The sequence below is a fragment of the Ranitomeya imitator genome, chromosome 1 (genome assembly GCF_032444005.1).
Source record: "Ranitomeya imitator isolate aRanImi1 chromosome 1, aRanImi1.pri, whole genome shotgun sequence".
NCBI classification, from domain to species: Eukaryota; Metazoa; Chordata; class Amphibia; order Anura; family Dendrobatidae; genus Ranitomeya; species Ranitomeya imitator.
Window position 1 is genome coordinate 374,559,195 of NC_091282.1, and position 22,093 is coordinate 374,581,287.

The following is a 22,093-nucleotide window of genomic DNA, read 5'->3' on the forward strand; positions in this document are numbered from 1 at the left end:
ATCCTTTTTCTTCCTCCAAACACAGCTAGTGGAGTTGATACTAAAAAGTTCTATTTTGGTCTCATCTGACCACATGCCCTTGTCCCATATCTCCTCCGGATCATCCAGATGGTCATTGGCGAATTTCAAATGGGTATGAACATGTGCTCATGTGAGCAGGGGGACCGTACACGCACTGCACTGCAGAATTTTAATCCATGACAGCTCTCTTCAGGTCACTGACCAGGTCCTCGTGTGTAGTTCTGGGCTGATTTTTGACCTTTCTCAGAATCAATCTTACCCCACGAGGCGAGATCTTGCATGGAGCCGCAGTCATCTTGTGTTTCTTCCATTTCCTAATAATTGCACCATCACTTGTTGCATTCTCATCCAGCTGCTTGCCTATCATCCTGTAGCCTATTCCACCCTTGTGCAGGTCTACAATTTTGTCCCTGGTGTCCTTAGACAGCTCTTTGGTCTTGGCCATTGTGGAAAGGTTGACGTGTGATTGATTGAGAGTGTGGACAGGTGTCTTATACAGGTAACGAGTTCAAACAGTTGCAATTGATACAAGTAATGAGTGCAGAGTAGGAGGGCTTCTTAAAGAAAAACTAACAGGTCTGTGGGAGCCAGAATTATTGCTGATTGGTAGGTGATAAAATATTTATTTTATGCAATAAAATATAATTTAATTATTATAAAATTATACAATGTGATTTCCTGGTTTTAATTTTTAGATTCTGTCTCTCACAGGTGAAGTGTTCCTATGATTAAAATTACAGAACTCTCCATTCTTTGTAGGTGGGAAAACTTGGAAAATCGTCAGTGTATCAAATTCTTATTTTCCCCATTGTATGTACTTCCAGAAGGATATAAACCCTTACACACAGGTCTGATTACAATTGCAGTATGTGTATCAGAGCTAAGTCTCCTAATTAGGGTTGAGCGACCTTTACTTTTTTAGGGTCGAGTCGGGTTTTGCGAAACCCAACTATCTCAAAAGTCGAGTCGAGTGGAATCGGCCGATTATTGCAAAAAGTCGGGGATCGACCGAAACACGAAACCCAATGCAAAGTCAGTGGGTTTTATTTTTTATTTATTTTTTTTATTTTTCTCTCTCTCTCTCTCTCTCTCCCCACGCTCCTTCATTGGCTGAAAAAATGGTGCTAAACACGTCATACAAAACGCGACTTTGGCGCCAAGATCGCTGACCGCATGGCTGACCCCACACAGGGATCGGGTCGGGTTTCATGAAACCCGACTTTGCCAAAAGTCGGCGACTTATGAAAATGAACGACCCGTTTCGCTCAACCCTACTCCTAATTGTATGATTAACATGATCAAACATATGGCAAAGTCATATATTAATTCACTATGAGTAAACTATGAGAGGTTTTAATGACAGCTAGCAGATATGTTGAAAGTTGCAAAGAATATATGACTTTTCATCATCCAGTGAATTTCCTTTATGTGTTGACACTGTGATACTTCTTTGATGTTACAACATTGCTTCAGATAATTACGGTATGTTTTCATTCTTTGTATATTACCAAAATCGTATGAAGATCTTTTCTTCAGTTGATTTATTCAATTCAACCCAAATATTAATATAATATACATGGCTGAATGTTGTTATCTTTTAAGTAGAAGAACTACAGTAATCAAAAGCTGGACATAGAGATAGCAATTCTGATTCAGTATTGAGTCATAGCCAGTACGATGTCCTAGCCAGTACGATGTCATAGCCATTACGTTTAATGCACCTTATAGTAAAATAGTGTTAATAACCCCAAAACACACAATAAATATGTGAAAATGATCCAGATTACTCGGAATTAAACAGAGTTTGAAGATGTAGTCCATATTCATTAAAAAGGAATCTTTATACCTTATGGATGTGGATATATAGGGTACGGTATATAAAATTATTTGACCTGTACATTAAATGCCATAAAGCAAAAGGATTGACACAACAGAACTTCCAGTTTCCACAATAAATTCAATAAAAAAGTGGTCAAAACATTGTATGTACCCCAAACTAGTATCAATAAAAAGTTATCTTGTCTTGCAAAAGAAAGAGAAAAACAGAAAAATAAAATGTTTTGTCATTATGTCTTCAAAAATGGAATTACAAACTTTTTTTTTTGTTAATTTCAGATTTTTTTCACCACTTAAATAAAAAAAATTACAAGTTGGATATTACTGTAATTGTACTGACCTGAAGAAGCATGAATGAATTCTGTGAAAACAAAATCCAAGAAAAACAATGTTGAAACTGCAATTTTCTTTGCAATTTCAGCGTACTTGAAATATTTTTCCAGTTTTACAATTTCATATTTGGTAAAATGAATGGTGTCATTCAAAACTACAGTTCATCTCTGAAAAAACAAGCCCTCATTTAGTTATGTTGATGAAAAATAAGATGGCTCTTGGAAAAGGGGAGTAACAAGTGAAAACGCAAAAAAATTGGCCACGTCACATTAAGATGTGTCTCCTGATACATTTGTCTGTTTAATGTAGTTGATAACTGCTTGGACCCCACCAATCACCTGAGGGCACTTGTGTTCCTCTCTTGGCTGCCAGAGTGCAGCCAGAAGGAATTTAATGAATTGGCTTGTCACCTGTATGTGTGGAGCATTATCTCTGTAAGTGATGATATTAGATGAATACAGCTGGACACAAAAAGCACCTTGATTTAACTCCAGGACCAGGAGAAGAAGGCGACAATAGTCTCTTGTTCTGTTGAGGTGTAACGGGGGCCAGGGTGGTAGTTGTGGCAAGGGGATGCTGTTGTTCCAACACATTCCGGCTCCCTGCTGTGTTAACAAAGTGTCCTTTCTCTGGTGTGCTGTGTGTGTTGTGCATTTCACCCACCTGTGGGTCAGAGTTTTCCTCAAGCTGCAGAGTCCCAGCCTTCTACCTCAGCTCACTGAGTAGCCGAACTAGCTTTTTCCTGGTGCTCCCCGTTCATTTTTCCCATCTTGGGCGAAAATTCAGGCTGCCATTGCAAATCCTGGTCGGACCGTAATTCCTGGACGTTACAGAAGTTTCCCATAAGCCTAGTCGCTATTCCTCTCATGCCGCCCAGATCTGCTGGTGCTCCAATGTCTGTCCACCCGTAGGGCCTGGATTGACGAGCCTGGGTATTGACAAAGCACCGGTCTAAGACCTCACTGTTCTTTTGCCTATACTCAACTATTAACCTTCTAGAACAATTCTCCTCAGGCATGCACAGGAGTGCAGGGCAAAGCAGCTGCCTGCACACCCCCTACATACCTCCCTCCTAAAACCATGGTCATCCCCGACTCCCCGACCATGCGATACGGATACACACAAAATGCAAAAAACATGTAAAAAACATTCTACTAAAACATGTTTAAAGCACAACAACTATTACTCTTCACATTAGAATTCATTGTTCCACTTAACCACGTTTGACCCTGTTCCTGGTCAGGACGGGCACCGGTCCCACTTGGTTGAGACCCTGGAACAAACAGTTGAGTTCTTTTAGAGACATGATCCAAGTTTGGCTAACAGTTCTCTCCAGCTCACCATCACGCGAGCACAGTCTTTGTATAACCCAGGTCGATCCTCGGGTTCTCCAAACAAAGTTATGGGTCCACTTGATCCTGGTCCCTCTCTTTCTGGGACCTGGACAAACAGGCAGTTCTCCATAGGACTCTTCAGATCCAGAGACCAGTCCTTAAAACTGTCTAGAATGTCCAGTTATGCACCATGGCCCATATGGCCAGTTCACTACAGCTCCAACAGTCCAGGAGCACAAAGTCCATTTTCTTCTGACCTGGCTCACTCAGCGGGTCCTCCTGATCATGTTTTCCCCCTCCCTCCTATTTCCAGACCATGGTCCCTTTAAATCATGTGTGCTGCATTTAACCTCCTGCAAATAAAATTCAGGTTAACCAAAGACAATTTCACAGTTTACAATACAGTCCTTGAAGCAGCCACACACAGTCCACAGGGCACCGTTTCTCCAGCAGGGTCTGAGTCCTGCAATCCAGCAGGGAAGGGCAACAGGCGCAACATAACATGTGAAGGAGGAAAGCAAAAACTTCTTAACTTTTCTCAACGGCGGTTGCTCCGACCGCACTATCTTCAGGACTCCTGTCCTCAGGGATGCCAAACAGTCCCAATTTCACATTTCAGGGCTCCTGCCCACAGGGAAGCAGAACAGTCCCGTATCCGTAAGGTGCAACTAGCACAACTTTGCTTCTCATAGGACAAGTTGCAGTTACTGTCCTTTCTCAAAGCAGGTACCGGAGGAGCCGAACTAGCTTTTTCCTGGTGCTCCCCGTCCATTTTCCCCATCTTAGGCGAAAATTCAGGCTGCCACTGCAAATCCTGGTCGGACCGTAATTCGCGGCCATCACGGAAGTTTCCCATAAGCCTAGCCGCTATTCCTCTCATGCTGCCCAGATCTGCCGTTGCTCTAATGTCTGTCCACCCTTAGTGCCTAGATTGACAAGCCTCGGAATTACCACAGCTCCAGTCTAATACCTCACTGTTCTTCTGCCTATACTCAACTACTAACCTTCTAGAACAATTCTCCTCACACTGCTCTAGCTCCTTCCACTAGCTAACATCCTATTGGCTTATCTATTTAACTGTTACTGAATCATTTCTTTTCCCATATTAATTTAATATCTAACTCTAAAGTGCCCCCACTGTACTAACACTGAACCTATCCCAAATACTATTTTACCCTAATTCTGTCCCTAGCACATAAAAATATATGTTTTACACAAAATAATAACATAAGCACACTTTTAATACAAAATGTACCCAGTTTTATCAGGCAGGCATGCGCAGGAGCGCAGGGCGCATAGCAGCCGCCTGTACACCCCCTTTGAGTATTTTGGTGTTATTTATTTATTTTTATTAATATGCTTCATTTGTCATAGAAAGTTCCAGGTACCTTTAAATTGTTACTTAAAGGGACTCTGTCACCTGAATTTGGAGGGAACAATCTTCAGCCATAGGGGCGGGGTTTTCAGGTGTTTGATTCACCCTTTCCTTACCCGCTGGCTGCAATATTGGATTGAAGTTCATTCTATGTCCTCCATAGTAGACGCCTGAGCAAGGCAAGATTGCCTTGTGCAGGCGTGTACTACGGAGGACAGAGAATGAACTTCAATCCAATATTGCAGCCAGCATGCAGCCAGCGGGTAAGGAAAGGGTGAATCAAACACCCGAAAACCCCGCCCCTATGGCTTTAGATTGTTCCCTCCAAATTCAGGTGACAGAGTCCCTTTAATGTGTGATTTATTACCATAAATATTGCAAAGATATCGTTTACATTTTATATCTTCAGATACTTCCACTGCTCCTTCAAAAACTCAAGCAGGTCATGTCTGGTTATTCCCCAGAACACGCAGTGTCTGGTGTCACCGACCCTTTTTTACAGGTCTGTTTCCATCGTTTAACTGATTTATTTATTTTTCTATTTATAACCCTCGTAAGATATTTCACTTCGTGTGGTACATTATGTAGTAGAGTTACTTCATTTTATACTTTTATGTTTTTACCTACCTCTCTGGACTTTTTCTAATTATAACTATGACTCAAGTTCACACAATAATATGGCTAAGAGCTTACATCTTTTTATATTTTGTATGTTTCCTGTTGATCACCTAGTGTACTACTTTGCAACTAACAAATTAAATTATATATTTCCAATCAGGTCCGCATTTTACGACTATTGAGAGTTTTGGGACACAATGATGAAAGTGTATGTGATACAATGAGTGACTTGTTAGCCCAGGTAAAAAAGAGCCTTGCGAGGAAACTAAATATTTAACCTCTTTAACATTTTCTAATATTGCACAAAAATGTTCCCATTTATTACTTTCAAATAGAGATGAGTGAATCAACTTGAACCCACCTCCATTTTACACATTGCAGAAGATTGGATCAGCCAAAAAGGCTCAAATGGCATTAGGTGCAACTAGGAGGGACTATCGTAGCCTGCTTAAAAGCAATGCTAGGGAAATCAGCAGCCATTTTGGTGTGAATCTGGATAGTGAGAGGACATCACAGCTTAGCAATATAGACTGGGACAGAAAGCCGTAAAACACTGAATAAACATTACAGATAGTGTCAGTCACAGCACAAGAGTGAAGAACCTTTGCCATCCATTTACCTATAAACATATTTTGACGTAAGTTTGACATGATTAAACAGGTTGCCCACTACCTTTTTATTGATGACCTATCCTTAGTATAGGTCATCAATGTCTGGTTTGTTGGGGTCCGACACCAGGCACCCCCGCCGATCAGCTGTTGTCGGTGTCAGCGGCGACAGCTGCTGGCCGGAACTGCTCGATTGCAGTGCTACTCCATCTTTTGATAGTGGTAGCAGCAGAGTACTGCATATCCGCCTCCTATTGATTTGATATTGATGACCTATCCTAAGGACAGGTCATGAATGAAAAAGTAGTGGGTAACCTCATTAAGGCTGGTTTAGCTTGAAGAGCTTGAAAGGGGTTGTGTACAGTACTAGGAGACCTCAAAGTGTTACACATGTTTTTTCAGGACAATATGAGTACTTGCAATTCACCACTAATTAAATTCTTTGGAAAATTTGCCAAAGGTTAGAAAATAAAATTTCAAAAGATTCACTAATCTTTACTTTTAAAATTATGTGTATTAAAGTCCAGTTCCATGGTAGAGTTGCCCCTGCATTTGTTGATCCCTTCCATCGATGTATAAGATTAACTGCTGTGTAACCTACATTTTTGACGAGGAAAACTTATTTTTTACCAACATCCATTAACCTAAGGTATACAAAATTATAAAGTATTAAATATAATATAAATATAATATAAATAATGATAGCACAGGTACCATAGGTTAATAGAATTAATGGGAATATATCACAGTGATAGTTAATGGCTTTTTTTTATATGTCAGGTATCCACTTGTACAGAAACTCAGACAAATGCTGGTAATGCGGTCTTGTATGAAACAGTGCTCACTATTGTGGAAACGAAGTCTGCAAGTGGTCTACGGGTGAGTTTACAAAAAGGAAGATATGTTCAGTGGACATACACACTGTGTGACCATAACCACAGATGTTATACTAGCCATTGTGGCTAAAGACTAGGAAGGCTCACTCAGGTGCAGGAACATTGTTTTTTTTTTGCATAGGTGAAAATGATGTTAGTAGGTTTCTGCTATTGAGCCCTGCTATACTACCTGTCCATTGGCTATTGCTGTTATGCTAGTAATTCTTGCATTACTGCAGTTCAATTTACTTTAAAGGGAATCTGTCACCCCTGGGACACACTGTATTTTTTGGACTATAAGACGCACTTTTTTCCTCCCAAAATGTGGAGGAAAATGGGGGGTGCGTCTTATAGTCCAGATGTGTGGGCTCTGGCTGTGGTGGGCGGGTGGGGGAGCGGTTTTGGCGGAGCGTCAGGTCACAGGAGGCTGGAGCTGGCGGCTCCAGCTAACTCCTGTGCCCGCTGCTAAAGACAAATGAATATGCACTGCATTCCAGGCCCATGGGCGTGGAAGGCAATGCATATTAATTTTTCTGGCATCCTGGTATAAATGGCCCCATCCTGTTCCTGGTATGATTGGTCCCATCCCTTTTCTTTTATAATTTGCCCAATCCCGTTCCTGGTGTGCATGGCCACATCAGGAAAGATTAAAGAAAAAAAAACATTACACTCACCTACACGGCGCTCCCTCGCAGCTTCCTGCTCCGATGCCAGCAGCTGCTTAATGCTTGTAAGCAGCGCATGGCAGAGACGTCATGCGCTGCTCACAAGCAGAGCACAGCTGCCAGCATACTCACCGGGACCGTTAATCGCAGAGAGCAGTGAGTATCTGTAGAATCTGCTGAGTTTTGGGGTGCAATTGCTCTTATAATACATAAGCCGTCCATGTTGGCTCCAACAGTATCCATTCCTTTTCAGTAGCACGCAGTGTCAGTCAGCGGCTTCCTGCTGCGACCGGCAGTCACGTGTGCCGATACTTAAGACAAATGAATATTATGAATATTCATTTCTCTTAAGTATTGGCACACATGACCGTCGGCAATTACTCTGTCTCCCTTTTATGGGCACTGCATTCAGGTATCTTCTGTGCAGGCGATTCACTGTGACCTCCGGTGTGTGCTCCAATAAGGTGCTCTCCCCACTCCCTCCCTGCATAGTCATCACTAGGACCCTTGTGTACATGGTGATGACTTTGCAGGGAGGAAGTGGGGAGAGCACCTTATCGGCAGAGGTCACTGGAGCAGAAGTCACTGGTGCCTGCGCAGAAGATCCCTGTATGCAGCGCCTATAGAAGGGAGGATGAGGTATGTATTTCTGAGGGAGTGCAGGCGCAGAATTCCGGTGCCATAGCTGACGTGCATGGGGGGTGGGGGTGATAGTATTGTACTGAGGACAGAGGGCAGAAATTTCTTCCAGGCACCGCACGTGAGAAATTATTAGCATAAAGACAGAATGTAACATTTCTCAGCAACAAGACCATTAATATGAGGCATACAAGTAGAACTAGTGTAACATTTCTATTACCTGTAAGTTAAAATTAAAGAAAAAACACACACAAAAATATTTTAATTTAAAAAAACTCCCTGGTTTATCAATTTATTTAAAAAAAGCCTTGCTGGTCCAAAGTAATCCAAGGATCACTCTACATGTTATTGCCTGTGTGATAATAAAGTCTCTATTTATTTGGCAATTTCTGCAGTTCACATCAGCAGGTAGGAAGTAAAGGGCTTCAGAAATTCAAGTCTCTTCAGCACTAATCTATTGTATACATAGAAAATAGTAGACTGTGTAGCCTGGAAGTGAATAATACTTTTAAGCACTTATACTTAATTCTACATTAGTAAATTAAATACAAAATGAGTAACATCTTTTAAATAGAAGCGGTCATGAAAGTCAGGCTGCTGGAACCACTGGCAGTATGAATAAAACAATAACTTCAATATTGTAGCTGTGTATATTTTACTATGCCTTTCAAAAAAGCCAGTCAGTGACCATACATCTCAGATAACTAGTCCGAAGCTGGTCCTCTGCCCGACTCACCTAGACTGACATGTCTTTTCCCATACACACACATAGGTCCCATGTTGGAATGTCAAAGATTGGTTTTAATAATGCAGCCAGTGTATTTTGGGTTGGGCAGAATTCATTTCATGACAAGTTCCCTTTTAGGAAGTTTTTAGGTGGATTACTTTTAGTGCACCTTATCCTTAATTTGTACTTTAAAGGTGATTTGACACAGGGTTACCGCGACAGTGTGGAGCCAGAAGACCGCAGCATCTTATTGCTCCTAATCCTGCTCTGAAAAGAACCACTTCAACTTTTTAAAAGGTGTAAAGTTCTTTCAGCAATACAGGGGTTAATCGGCCATGTTAAGAACTCTGGAAGCTAGGGCTCTCAGTTGAGCTGGTTAGCCACTCCCATCCCCTATATAATCTGGGTCCTGACTGACACACATCATCAGAGCTAGCTTATGCTGCATGGCTGGGAGGATCGGAGTTAGTGGTTATATGAGAAGGCGTTTTGTGGGTTTATCTGTGACTGTTGCTTGGATTAGTAAGCGTGAGGCCGGCGTCACACTCAGCGTAGGGAAATATGGTCCGTATTTTACAGGCGTAATACGCAGAAATGATCCCAAAACAGTGTTCTGTATGTCATCCGTAGGCAGGGTGTGTCTGCGTATTTTGCATATGTAAACCTCCGTATGTAATCCGTATGGCATCCGTACAGCGAGATTTTCTCACCGTCTTGCAAAATGGACATAGAATGGATCCATGGACTCAAATATTCGTGAAAACATATATACAGTCTATATATATATATATATATATATATATATATATATATATGTCAGTGAGACACACACATATATATATATATATATATATATATTTATATTTCATGCAGCGCAAGATAGCAGAAAAGCCGGTAAATCAATTGCCGGCTTTTGCTATTTCCTTCCCAAACCCGACAGGATATGAGACATGGTTTACATAGAGTAAACCATTTCATATCTCTTTTTTTTGCATATTCCTCACTACTAATGTTAGTAGTGTGTGTGTGCAAAATTTTGGGGCTCTAGCTGTTAAAATAAAGGGTTAAATCACGGAAAAAAGTGGCGTGGGCTCCGGCGCAATTTTCTCTGCCAGAGTGGGAAAGCCAGTGACAGAGGGCAGATATTAAAACTGGCTAAAAACATCTGCCCCCAGCCACCCCAGAAAAGGCACAACTGTAAGATGCGCCTATTCTGGCACTTAGCCACTCTCTTCCCACTGCCCTGTAGTGGTGGGATATGGGGTAATAAAGGGTTAATGCCACCTTGCTATTGTAAGGTGACATTAAGCCTGGTTAATAATGGAGAGACACCTATCCATTATTAATCCGATAGCAGTAAACGGTTAATAAAACACACACACATTAGGAAAAATGTATTTTATTGAAATAAAGACACAGGGTGCTGTAATAGTTTATTATACTCTTAATCCAAATGACGACCCTCGTTCTTTAAAAGAAAAAAAGAAAAAAGCAACAATATCCCATTCCTTTCCGGCGCTCAGTCAAGTCCCACGCTGTAAATCCATCTGAAGGGGTTAAAAAAATTTACAGCCAGGAGCCTGCTAATGCAGCTGTGCTCCTGACTGTAAAATCTGGGGAATTAATCGAAAGCAGGGGAACGTAGCATCGTAGACTTGCGGTGCTGCGCCCCCTGCTGGCATAACCTCATATGAACTTGAGCGTGAGAAAATATTCTGAAAAATTCCCACGCTAGAGCTCATGAGTTTATACCAGCAGGGGGCGCAGCACCACAAGTCTAGGTAGCTACTGTTCCCCTGCATTCTATTCATTCCCCAGATTTTACACTCAGGAGCACAGCTACATTAGCAGGCTCCTGGCTGTACATTTTTTAACCCCTTCAGATGGATTTACAGCGTGGGACGTGGCTGAGCGCCAAAAAGATATGGGATATTGTTGCTTTTTTCTTTTTTTTCTTTTACAGAACGAGGGTCGTCATTTGGATTAAGAGTATAATAAACTATTACAACACCCTGTGTCTTTATTTCAATAAAATACATTTTTCCTAATGTGTGTGTGTTTTATTAACCATTTACTACTATTGGCTTAATAAGGGATAGGTGTCTTATTGACACCTCTCCATTATTAACCAGGCTTAATGTCACCTTACAATAGCAAGGTGACATTAAACCTTTATTACCCCATATCCCACCGCTACTCGGGAGTGGGAAGAGAGAGGCTAAGTGCCAGAATAGGCGCATCTTACAGAAGTGCCTTTTCTGGGGTGGCTGGGGGCAGATGTTTTTAGCTAAGGGGGGCCAAAAACCATGGTCCCTCTCTAGGCTATTATTATCTGCCCTCAGTCACTGGCTTTCCCACTCTGGCGGAGAAAATTGCATGGGAGCCCACGCCAGTTTTTTCCGTGAATTAACCCTTTATTTTAACGGCTAGAGCCCCCAAATTATGCACACAGACTCTACTACCATTAGTAGTGAGAAATATGCAAAAAAAAGGATATGAAATGGTTTACTGTATGTAAATTATGTCTCATATCCTGTCGGGTTTCATAAGGAGATAGCAAAAGCCGGTAATTGAATTACTGGCTTTTAAGCTATCTAGCGCTGTATTAAATATAAATATATATATATGTATATGTGTCTCACTGACATAAATATATATACCTATACTATGTGTAGACATTTATTTGATTTATTCTATTCTAACCTGTCAGTGTGATTTTTCTGTACACTGCGCTGAATTTCTGGCTTTTCTCTAGAACACCGCTGCGTATTTCTCGCAAGTCACACTGATGGTCCGTGTGTAATCCGTATTTTTCTTGCCTTCATAGACTTTCATTGGCGGATTTTTTGCGCAATAAGCTGACAAACGCAGCATGCTGCGATTTTCTCAGCCCGTAAAATACGGCTGAGAAATATACGGCAGATAGGAGCTGCCCCATAGAGAATCATTGGTCCGTGTGCAATGCGTTGTTTTTGCACCTCTCATACATCCGTAAAACTCTCTAGTGTGACGCCGGCCTGATAATTCTCTTTCCATCTCCTAGTTTGGTTTTCCCCATCCTCCACTCTCTAATGCATTCCTCTGTTATATGTGAGTGAATATTTGTATGCTTGGTATATGCCCCTGTTCGTGTTGCCTTGTTTGTCTGGTTGGTGTACTACGGTGCACATCTGCTCCCCTCTTCCCTGGGCGGAGGGAAGGATACAGACGGAGGGCAGATTCAGGAGATAGGGCAAGGTATGTGGCCCTGGCATCTTCACCAATAGAAGTAACCCAGGGAACGGGACGAACTAGGGCTCCCCCTAGCGTTAGGGACAGGGATGGCAATCACCAATTTCCTTTCAAGTTATTGAAATCGTCATTTACCCTTTTATCACAGTCCTAGTTCTTATATGCACTCGTTAATATTGATATTGCAACACCAACAAGGAAAAGTCATAGAATTATGGAAATCATAGGATGGATAAACATTTTAATTATATGCAAAGGATGAAGATGTAACTATCAATGTCTGTGCATAATTTGTCTTTTCTGTGTTCACATTTCAGGTTCTTGCTGTTAACATTCTTGGACGTTTTCTTCTAAGTAATGATAAAAACATCAGGTATGGTTGTTTCGGTATTTTTTTAGCAGTTTTTGAAGTTTAAATCATATAGCTCACAGCAATATTCATGTATTTCTTATTTCCTAATACAGATCACCATGGTTGACTGTTTACAACAATGCATATTTTACTGAAATCACCAGATCAGGGCAAATAACGTGACTCTTGTATCATTTATTTTGTATTCTAATAGTTCATTGATCTTATGAGTGCATTTCAATATGTTGTATCATTGCTGTAAGAACCAGTAAATGTGAATATGCTTAAAGGGAACCTGTCACCCCCGTTTTTTCAGTAGGAGATAAAAATACCGTTAAATAGGGCCTGAGCTGTGCTTTACAATAGGGTATTTTTTGTCCCCTGATTCCCTACCTATGCTGCCGAAATACCTTACAAAAGTGTCCTTTTTCGCCTGTCAATCAGTCTGGTCAGGTCAGATGGGCGTGGTCACAGCGCTGTTTCTCCCCCACATCTTGCTTAAGTTCCCGTTGGTGGCGTAGTGCTTCTCGCATGCGCAAGTGCCGAATGCACTGCGCAGCTGTAGAAAAAGAGCGCGCTCGCCGCTATTCAGCGGTTTCTCGGGGGGCGCGGCCATCTTCCTGAGGCCGCGCGTGCGCAGATGGAGTCTCCTGCTTCCCGGGGCTTCAGGAAAATGGCCGCGCCCCCCGAGAAACCGCTGAATAGCGGCGAGCGCGCTATTTTTCTACAGCTGCGCAGTGCATTCGGCACTTGCGCATGCGAGAAGCACTACGCCACCAACGGGAACATAAGCAAGATGTGGGGGAGAATGACCACGCCCATCTGACCTGACCAGCCTGATTGACAGGCGAAAAAGGACACTTTTGTAAGGTATTTCGGCAGCATAGGTAGGGAATCAGGGGACAAAAAATACCCTATTGTAAAGCACAGCTCAGGCCCTATTTAACAGTATTTTTATCTCCTACTGAAAAAACGGGGTGACAGGTTCCCTTTAACTTTACCATAATCTATAGTGGATCTGTCATTGGATTTCTGACGCGATCCATGTTAGAATGACTGAATTATCGTTTTTGAAAGTTAGAGTGGGCATTTCATGAGTCTACCTAGAACAGGACTGGATTTTCAAAGTAATTAGACCAGCATCATCAGATCTAAGAGTCCTAATATTGAAAAAAAAAAAAAATACAGAAAAATAAACATAGTACTACATACAGTAAGACATCATATTTATACATTCCCATAATTACAAATTCTTTGTGTAACATGAATAAAATTTGTTACGAATAGGAAATGGATTGTCTAATTTCCTTATATTCTCTGTAGATTCGTTGCCCTAACATCGCTCCAGCGCTTGGTGCAGTCAGACCATGCAGCAGTACAGAGGCACAGAGGGACAATCGTGGAGTGTCTTAGACAGACAGACACATCTGTAAACAGGTACCACCATGGGTATTCACTAAATTTGTAGAAAAAAGAGTGAGATTGTACAGATTTACCATCATCCAGCTTTGGAGCTTCCTGCATGGACTGCACTTGGGTTGGAGTGCAACTGCATATTCTTCTTTTTAATGAAGTTGGACTAACACAAAGGTTTTATTGGCCTATGTAGAATTTCAATATTTGCAGATGACACTAAACTCTGCAGGGTAATCAATACAGAGGAGGACAATTTTATATTACAGGATGATTTATGTAAACTAGAAGCTTGGGCTGATAAATGGCCAATGAGCTTTAATGGGGATAAATGTAAGGTCATGCACTTGGGTAGAAGTAATAAGATGTATAACTATGCGCTTAATTCTAAAACTCTGGGCAAAACCGTCAATGAAAAAGACCTGGGTGTATGGGTGGATGACAAACTCATGTTCAGTGGCCAGTGTCAGGCAGCTGCTACAAAGGCAAATAAAATAATGGGATGCATTAAAAGAGGCATAGATGCTCATGAGGAGAACATAATTTTACCTCTATACAAGTCACTAGTTCGACCACAGTTAGAATACTGTGCACAGTTCTGGTCTCCGGTGTATAAGAAAGACATAGCTGAACTGGAGCGGGTGCAGAGAAGAGCGACCAAGGTTATTAGAGGAATGGGGGGTCTGCAATACCAAGATAGGTTATTACACTTGGGGCTATTTAGTTTGGAAAAACGAAGACTAAGGGGTGATCTTATGTTAATGCATAAATATATGAGGGGACAGTACAAAAACCTTTCTGATGATCTTTTTAATCATAGACCTGAAACAGGGACAAGGGGGCATCCTCTACGTTTGGAGGAAAAAAGGTTTAAGCATAATAACAGACGCGGATTCTTTACTGTAAGAGCAGTGAGACTATGGAACTCTCTGCCGTATGATGTTGTAATGAGTGATTCATTACTTAAATTTAAGAGGGGACTGGATACATTTCTGGAAAAGTATAATGTTACAGGGTATATACACTAGATTCCTTGATAGGGCGTTGATCCAGGGAACTAGTCTGATTGCCGTATGTGGAGTCGGGAAGGAATTTTTTTCCCCAAGGTGGAGCTTACTCTTTGCCACATGGGTTTTTTTTGCCTTCCTCTGGATCAACCTGTTAGGGCAAGTTAGGTTAGGCTATGGGTTGAACTAGATGGACTTAAAGTAACATAGTAACATAGTTAGTAAGGCCGAAAAAAGACATTTGTCCATCCAGTTCAGCCTATATTCCATCATAATAAATCCCCAGATCTACGTCCTTCTACAGAACCTAATAAAATTGTATGATACAATATTGTTCTGCTCCAGGAAGACATCCGGGCCTCTCTTGAACCCCTCGACTGAGTTCGCCATCACCACCTCCTCAGGCAAGCAATTCCAGATTCTCACTGCCCTAACAGTAAAGAATCCTCTTCTATGTTGGTGGAAAAACCTTCTCTCCTCCAGACGCAAAGAATGCCCCCTTGTGCCCGTCACCTTCCTTGGTATAAGGTTGAAGTCTTCCTTCAACCTTAATAACTATGTAACTATGTAACTATGTAACTATGAACGTATTAGATGTTTTTTTTTTTCATTATTCACTAAGTTCTTTATATCGGTCAACCATTGGTCAAAAAACTGTAATCTGTAATCATATATCCATTATTCCACCAGGAAGGCGCTGGACTTGTGTTTTGCACTTGTGAATGAAACAAACATACGTGTAATGATGAAGGAACTTCAGAGGTTCCTGCAATCCTGCTCACCAGAGCTAAAGGAGCAGTGTACATCAGGAATATTCCTTTGTGCAGAGAAGTAAGATCATATGGTAATAGAGGGCAATAAATCATAGGGTTATAAAGTCAGAGATCAATTTACATTATGAGCTAGGACCACCAAGGGGACAAGTTCATGTTATCAGCTCTCCTCCATGGCAAATGGGGAAAGCTGCAGTGGATGTAGGGAGCTACATTGCAATATAATGTGTGGGCCATATTGAAAATCTCCATCTTCTGTGGCATATTAGTAGTAGAGAATAATATTTCAATCACTATAATTGACTTTGCACTATTCCAGCCATTGTTGAAAGGTTTACTGTATTTTAAGTTCTGTAGATAAGAAGTTGTTGATCTTAGATTAAAACATTACTTAGATAATGGGATACTTATCATCTTCTTCCTCTCCCAGGTTTTCTCCTTCCAAGCGTTGGCACATAGATACCATAATGGAAACACTGGTCACAGTAAGTAAACTGATTCTTTTTTCTTTGTCCTTCATTGATACATTACAGTATAACTTAGCTTAACACCCACATAACAACAGGAAGGTTTTATTACATAAGCTGAAACATACCCATGTAAAGTGAAATATTACATACTGTGCTTGTTTACAAATTTAGTGGGCTTACAAGGAATCTCTACTCTACCTTAGTAATAATTGAATGTTGCATGGATTGTAGGGCCACCCCTGTAACTCTTGCTAACGGCAAATACAGTGATGTGCAAATTACTTGGGACAAAGCAAAAAAAAAAATTCATAATGCACTGTTACATACTAATTCTGAACATTACCTTTTTCCACTGGCTAGTTGACCAAGATTTATTTATTATATATTAAAACTGGTTTGAATCACTGACTGGTAACCAACTTACAATTTTACTTAAAAAATGCTTTGTCCCAATTAATTTGCACAGCACTGTAAGTTGCTTTTTGAGATATAAGTGGCTTAGTTGCCTCTACCTATACCATTCCCTCTAGAGATGATAAACTAAGAAAACAAGCATTGCTGTTCTTCTGTGCTAGCTGAGCGCCAAGGCCTACAGCAGTAGATATGGTCGAATGAAAGTCTAGTACATAGTATTGAAGGTCATCAAGTCTGAAAATAACCAGACTGAGAGTGTCTAAAGGTACCGTCACACTCAGCAACTTTGCAAAGAGAACGACAACAATCCGTGACATTGCAGCGTCCTGGATAGCGATCTCGTTGTGTTTGACACGCAGCAGCGATCTGGATCCCGCTGTGCCATCGCTGGTCGGAGCTAGAAGTCCAGAACTTTATTTCGTCGCCAGGTCGGCGTGTATCTTCATGTTTGACATCAAAAGCAACTACGCCTGCAACGAGCATAGGGCCCCTAGATGTGTGTCGGATCGGTACACTCCGGTTGTTTGACATGGAGCTAACAACCAGCGAGAACGAGAAGTGAGTCGCCATTACGTCACTGGATCGCTCCTGCATCGTTCTGGAGTTGCTGTGTTTGACGTCTCTACAGCGACGTAAACAGCGACGCTCCAGTGATCTAGTTTAGGTCGGCTCGTTGTTTATATCGCTGCAGCGTCGCTGAGTATGACGGTACCTTAAGAGTTACAAGCAGAGGAGGCTAACGATAGACATCAACTTTATGAGGACAACCAGCAGAGGGCGCCTCTTATGAACTCAAGCCTGGGAGCTTTCTAGGAAAGTCCCCACGATCTAGGAACAACCAGCAGAGGGCGCCTCACCGCAAATGAAGGTAAATATAGGTCATTGACCTACTTTACCTTCATTCCCCGGGGTTTTGCAGCCACGAACAACGTTGCATTTGCAAAGCTCATGGCTGCAAAATATTTTAACCCCTTCAGATGGATTTACATTGTTGGACTTTACAGATCTGCGGAAGGTAAGGATATTGTTGGTTTATTATGTTTTTTTTGTTACAGAACGAGGGTCTTCAGTGATTGGATTGGACGTTGAATAAAATATTACAACAACCTTTGTTTTTATTTCATTAAAATAATTTTTAATAATGTGTTTGTGTATTTTTTAACCCTTTACTAGTATTGGATTAATAATGGATAGGTGTCATAATTGACGCCTCTCCATTATTAATTTGGCTTAATGTCACCTTACAATAGCAAGGTGGCATTAACCCTTCATTACCCCATATCCCACCGCTACACGGGAATGGGAAGAGAGTGGCCAAGTGCCAGAATAGGCGCATCTTCCAGATGTGCCTTTTCTGGGGTGGCTGGGGGCAGGTGTTTTTAGCCAGGGGGGGCCAATAACCGTGGATAGAGTTGAGCGACCTTGACCTTTTTAGAGTCGAGCCGGGTTTCGCGAAACCCGACTATCTCAAAAGTCGGGTCGAGTGAAATCGGCCGATTATGACGTAAAGTCGGGATCGACCGAAACACGAAACCCAATGCAAGTCAATGGGGCAGCATAGTCGGCAGTGAGTGGGGGCCAGGAAAACACCTAGAGTGCCCATTTTAATGTCAAAACCATCCATTCTTCTTAATGAAGCTTGTCAAGCGTAATTTACCTTATAATAATTGGAAGGCATTTGAAATTGGGGGTCATTTGGCTAAAGTTGTGGTGGGTAGGGCTGGTTCAAGTAATTAGTGGGCCCAGGAAATCTGGACCACGTCACGGCAGTGGAGCAGGGAGAGGTAAGTATTTCAACTTTGCAAGTGCTGTGAACCTGAGCAAGCAGGGGGGGCCCACTCGTTGGCATTGGCACTGGCACAGGGCCCCTCAAAGTACAGCGGTGTGTTTGCACGGCGGGGGCGCCTCCCACCGGCAGCAACACTTTTGCGTACCATGAGAGGCCCTGTGCCAGTGACGTTGCCAACTAGTATTCCTCCCCCCACCTGATGAAGGAACCTGCACTTTCATCTGCACCTTCCTGTTTGTCCCCGTGTAAGGTGGTATGGTATGCGGGAAGGGGGACCTGACTTTCAGCAGGGTCACAATCTTGCAGTGTAGCGTGCACGGGAAATGTTGCGTTATGGGTCAATGTACCAGCAGACTCATCTATCACTGGCTGGGCAATGGGCAGGATGAGGAGGAAACACAGATATAGGCCCAAAGAATAAAGTGGGCTAAATGCAGTTCAAAATTGGTAACACAGGACTAATCAGTGGGCATTGCAGTGGAGGACAACTGGAATGAGAGGCTGACACAGAGAGTAGGCCCAAATCAGTAAGTAGTCGAAATGCAGTTCAAAATTGGCAACAGTAGTAAACAGGCGGCACAGCTTTGTTCAGTGGAGGAGAACAGCAAGGAGTGGCAGACACCGATAGTAGGCCCCAACCCAACTAGTAGGCCAAATGCAGTCTAACATTAACAACTACTTAACGAGCGCCTGAAAACGGAATTTCAGGACAGGAAACCAGGAGAACAGCAAGGAGCGGCAGACACCGATAGTAGGCCCCAAACCAACTAGTACGCCAAATGCAGTTGTTCCGTTTAACCACAATTTAATGAGAGCCTGAAGATAGAAGTTCAGGAAAGGCAACCTGGAGAACACCTTGGAGTGGAACACACCATCTCTCTACACCCCATACCCAATTTGTAGGTCTAATGCAGCGTAGTTTCCAACAACTACTAAACGAGAGCATGATGATCGAAGCATTGGCGAGGAAACCTGGGGAACACCTTGGAGTGGAACACACCATCTCTCTACACCCCATACCCAATTTGTAGGCCTAATGCAGCGTAGTTTCCAACAACTACTAAACGAGAGCCGGAAGATCGAAGCAATGGAGAGGAAACCTGGGGAACACCTTGGAGTGGAACACACCATCTCTCTACAGTGGAACACACCATCTCTCTACACCCCATACCCAATTTGTAGGCCTAATGCAGCGTAGTTTCCAACAACTACTAAATGAGAGCCGGAAGATCGAAGCAATGGAGAGGAAACCTGGGGAACACCTTGGAGTGTAACACACCATCTCTCTACACCCCATACCCAATTTGTAGGCCTAATGCAGCGTAGTTTCCAACAACTACTAAACGAGAGCCGGAAGATCGAAGCAATGGAGAGGAAACCTGGGGAACACCTTGGAGTGTAACACACCATCTCTCTACACCCCATACCCAATTTGTAGGCCTAATGCAGCGTAGTTTCCAACAACTACTAAACGAGAGCCGGAAGATCGAAGCAATGGAGAGGAAACCTGGGGAACACCTTGGAGTGTAACACACCATCTCTCTACACCCCATACCCAATTTGTAGGCCTAATGCAGCGTAGTTTCCAACAACTACTAAACGAGAGCCGGAAGATCGAAGCAATGGAGAGGATACCTGGGGAACACCTTGGAGTGTAACACACCATCTCTCTACACCCCATACCCAATTTGTAGGCCTAATGCAGCGTAGTTTCCAACAACTACTAAACGAGAGCCGGAAGATCGAAGCAATGGAGAGGAAACCTGGGGAACACCTTGGAGTGTAACACACCATCTCTCTACACCCCATACCCAATTTGTAGGCCCAATGCAGCGTAGTTTCCAACAACTACTAAACGAGAGCCGGAAGATCGAAGCAATGGAGAGGAAACCTGGGGAACACCTTGGAGTGTAACACACCATCTCTCTACACCCCATACCCAATTTGTAGGCCCAATGCAGCGTAGTTTCCAACAACTACTAAACGAGAGCCGGAAGATCGAAGCAATGGAGAGGAAACCTGGGGAACACCTTGGAGTGTAACACACCATCTCTCTACACCCCATACCCAATTTGTAGGCCTAATGCAGCGTAGTTTCCAACAACTACTAAACGAGAGCCGGAAGATCGAAGCAATGGAGAGGAAACCTGGGGAACACCTTGGAGTGTAACACACCATCTCTCTACACCCCATACCCAATTTGTAGGCCTAATGCAGCGTAGTTTCCAACAACTACTAAACGAGAGCCGGAAGATCGAAGCAATGGAGAGGAAACCTGGGGAACACCTTGGAGTGTAACACACCATCTCTCTACACCCCATACCCAATTTGTAGGCCTAATGCAGCGTAGTTTCCAACAACTACTAAACGAGAGCCGGAAGATCGAAGCAATGGAGAGGAAACCTGGGGAACACCTTGGAGTGTAACACACCATCTCTCTACACCCCATACCCAATTTGTAGGCCTAATGCAGCGTAGTTTCCAACAACTAATAAACGAGAGCCGGAAGATCGAAGCTCAGGAAAGGCAACCTGGGGAACACCTTGGAGTGTAACAAACCCTCTCTCTACACCACGGAAGGGCTGATTCTTAGGAAGGAAGGCTGTCGGAAAGAAGCAGGGCGCGTCCGAGGGTGATTATATTCTTATTAGGTATATACTCACCCTCGGACGCGCCCTGCTTCTTTATTTGTAATGAATGTTTATTTGCAATGTGGTTTTGACTTACTCTATTTTTTTGGTAAATAATGATTTTATTATTTTCATTGTTTTGCATCTTCTTGGCAATAATATAAAGAAGACGCGACAGGACAACACTCGGTGGATGCCATATCTGTGTTTAAAATTGAAAAAACCTTTCAGTTAACTACTTGCAGGAGAAAGTTATTGTAGCTGGTGGCTATTTTTAGTACTGTACCAGATTTTTGTTGTATGTGTTTGTTTTTAATGTTAAAATGTCTGCATTTGATATCTCTCCAGTATTTTCTTTTTTATAAGCAACATACTTATTTTTATATTTTCTGATGTTGGTTCCAGGGGTACACGGGCAGCAGTGGTGTGGTCAGTGGAGGCCTAGTGGAAGGAGTCACCACAGACAGGCATCGAAGGCCTAAAATAATAACACATGGGCGTAGGCAATTTTAAATTGGTTCCAGGGGTACACGGGCAGCAGTGGTGTGGTCAGTGGAGGCCTAGTGGAAGGAGTGACCGCAGACAGGCATCGAAGGCCTAAAATAATAACACATGGCTGTAGGCAATTTTAAATTGGTTCCAGGGGTACACGGGCAGCAGTGGTGTGGTCAGTGGAGGCCTACTGGAAGGAGTCACCGCAGACAGGCATCGAAGGCCTAAAATAATAACACATGGCTGTAGGCAATTTTAAATTGGTTACAGGGGTACACGGGCAGCAGTGGTGTGGTCAGTGGAGGCCTAGTGGAAGGAGTGACCGCAGACAGGCATCGAAGGCCTAAAATAATAACACATGGCTGTAGGCAATTTTAAATTGGTTCCAGGGGTACACGGGCAGCAGTGGTGTGGTCAGTGGAGGCCTAGTGGAAGGAGTGACCGCAGACAGGCATCGAAGGCCTAAAATAATAACACATGGCTGTAGGCAA

General features: G+C 42.6%; 1 protein-coding gene across 1 annotated transcript in view; it reads left to right on the top strand.

Annotated features, from left to right (window-relative positions):
• The window catches only part of AP1G2 (adaptor related protein complex 1 subunit gamma 2), a 108,332-nt gene that overhangs the window by 10,050 nt on the left and 76,189 nt on the right, over positions 1–22,093 (top strand). Inside the window, exons 7-13 of the mRNA XM_069761801.1 lie at positions 5,309–5,401; positions 5,678–5,758; positions 6,906–7,004; positions 12,580–12,635; positions 13,938–14,051; positions 15,725–15,865; positions 16,238–16,292. Coding sequence (XP_069617902.1) covers positions 5,309–5,401; positions 5,678–5,758; positions 6,906–7,004; positions 12,580–12,635; positions 13,938–14,051; positions 15,725–15,865; positions 16,238–16,292 — 639 coding nt within the window. The remainder of the gene's footprint in view (positions 1–5,308; positions 5,402–5,677; positions 5,759–6,905; positions 7,005–12,579; positions 12,636–13,937; positions 14,052–15,724; positions 15,866–16,237; positions 16,293–22,093) is intronic.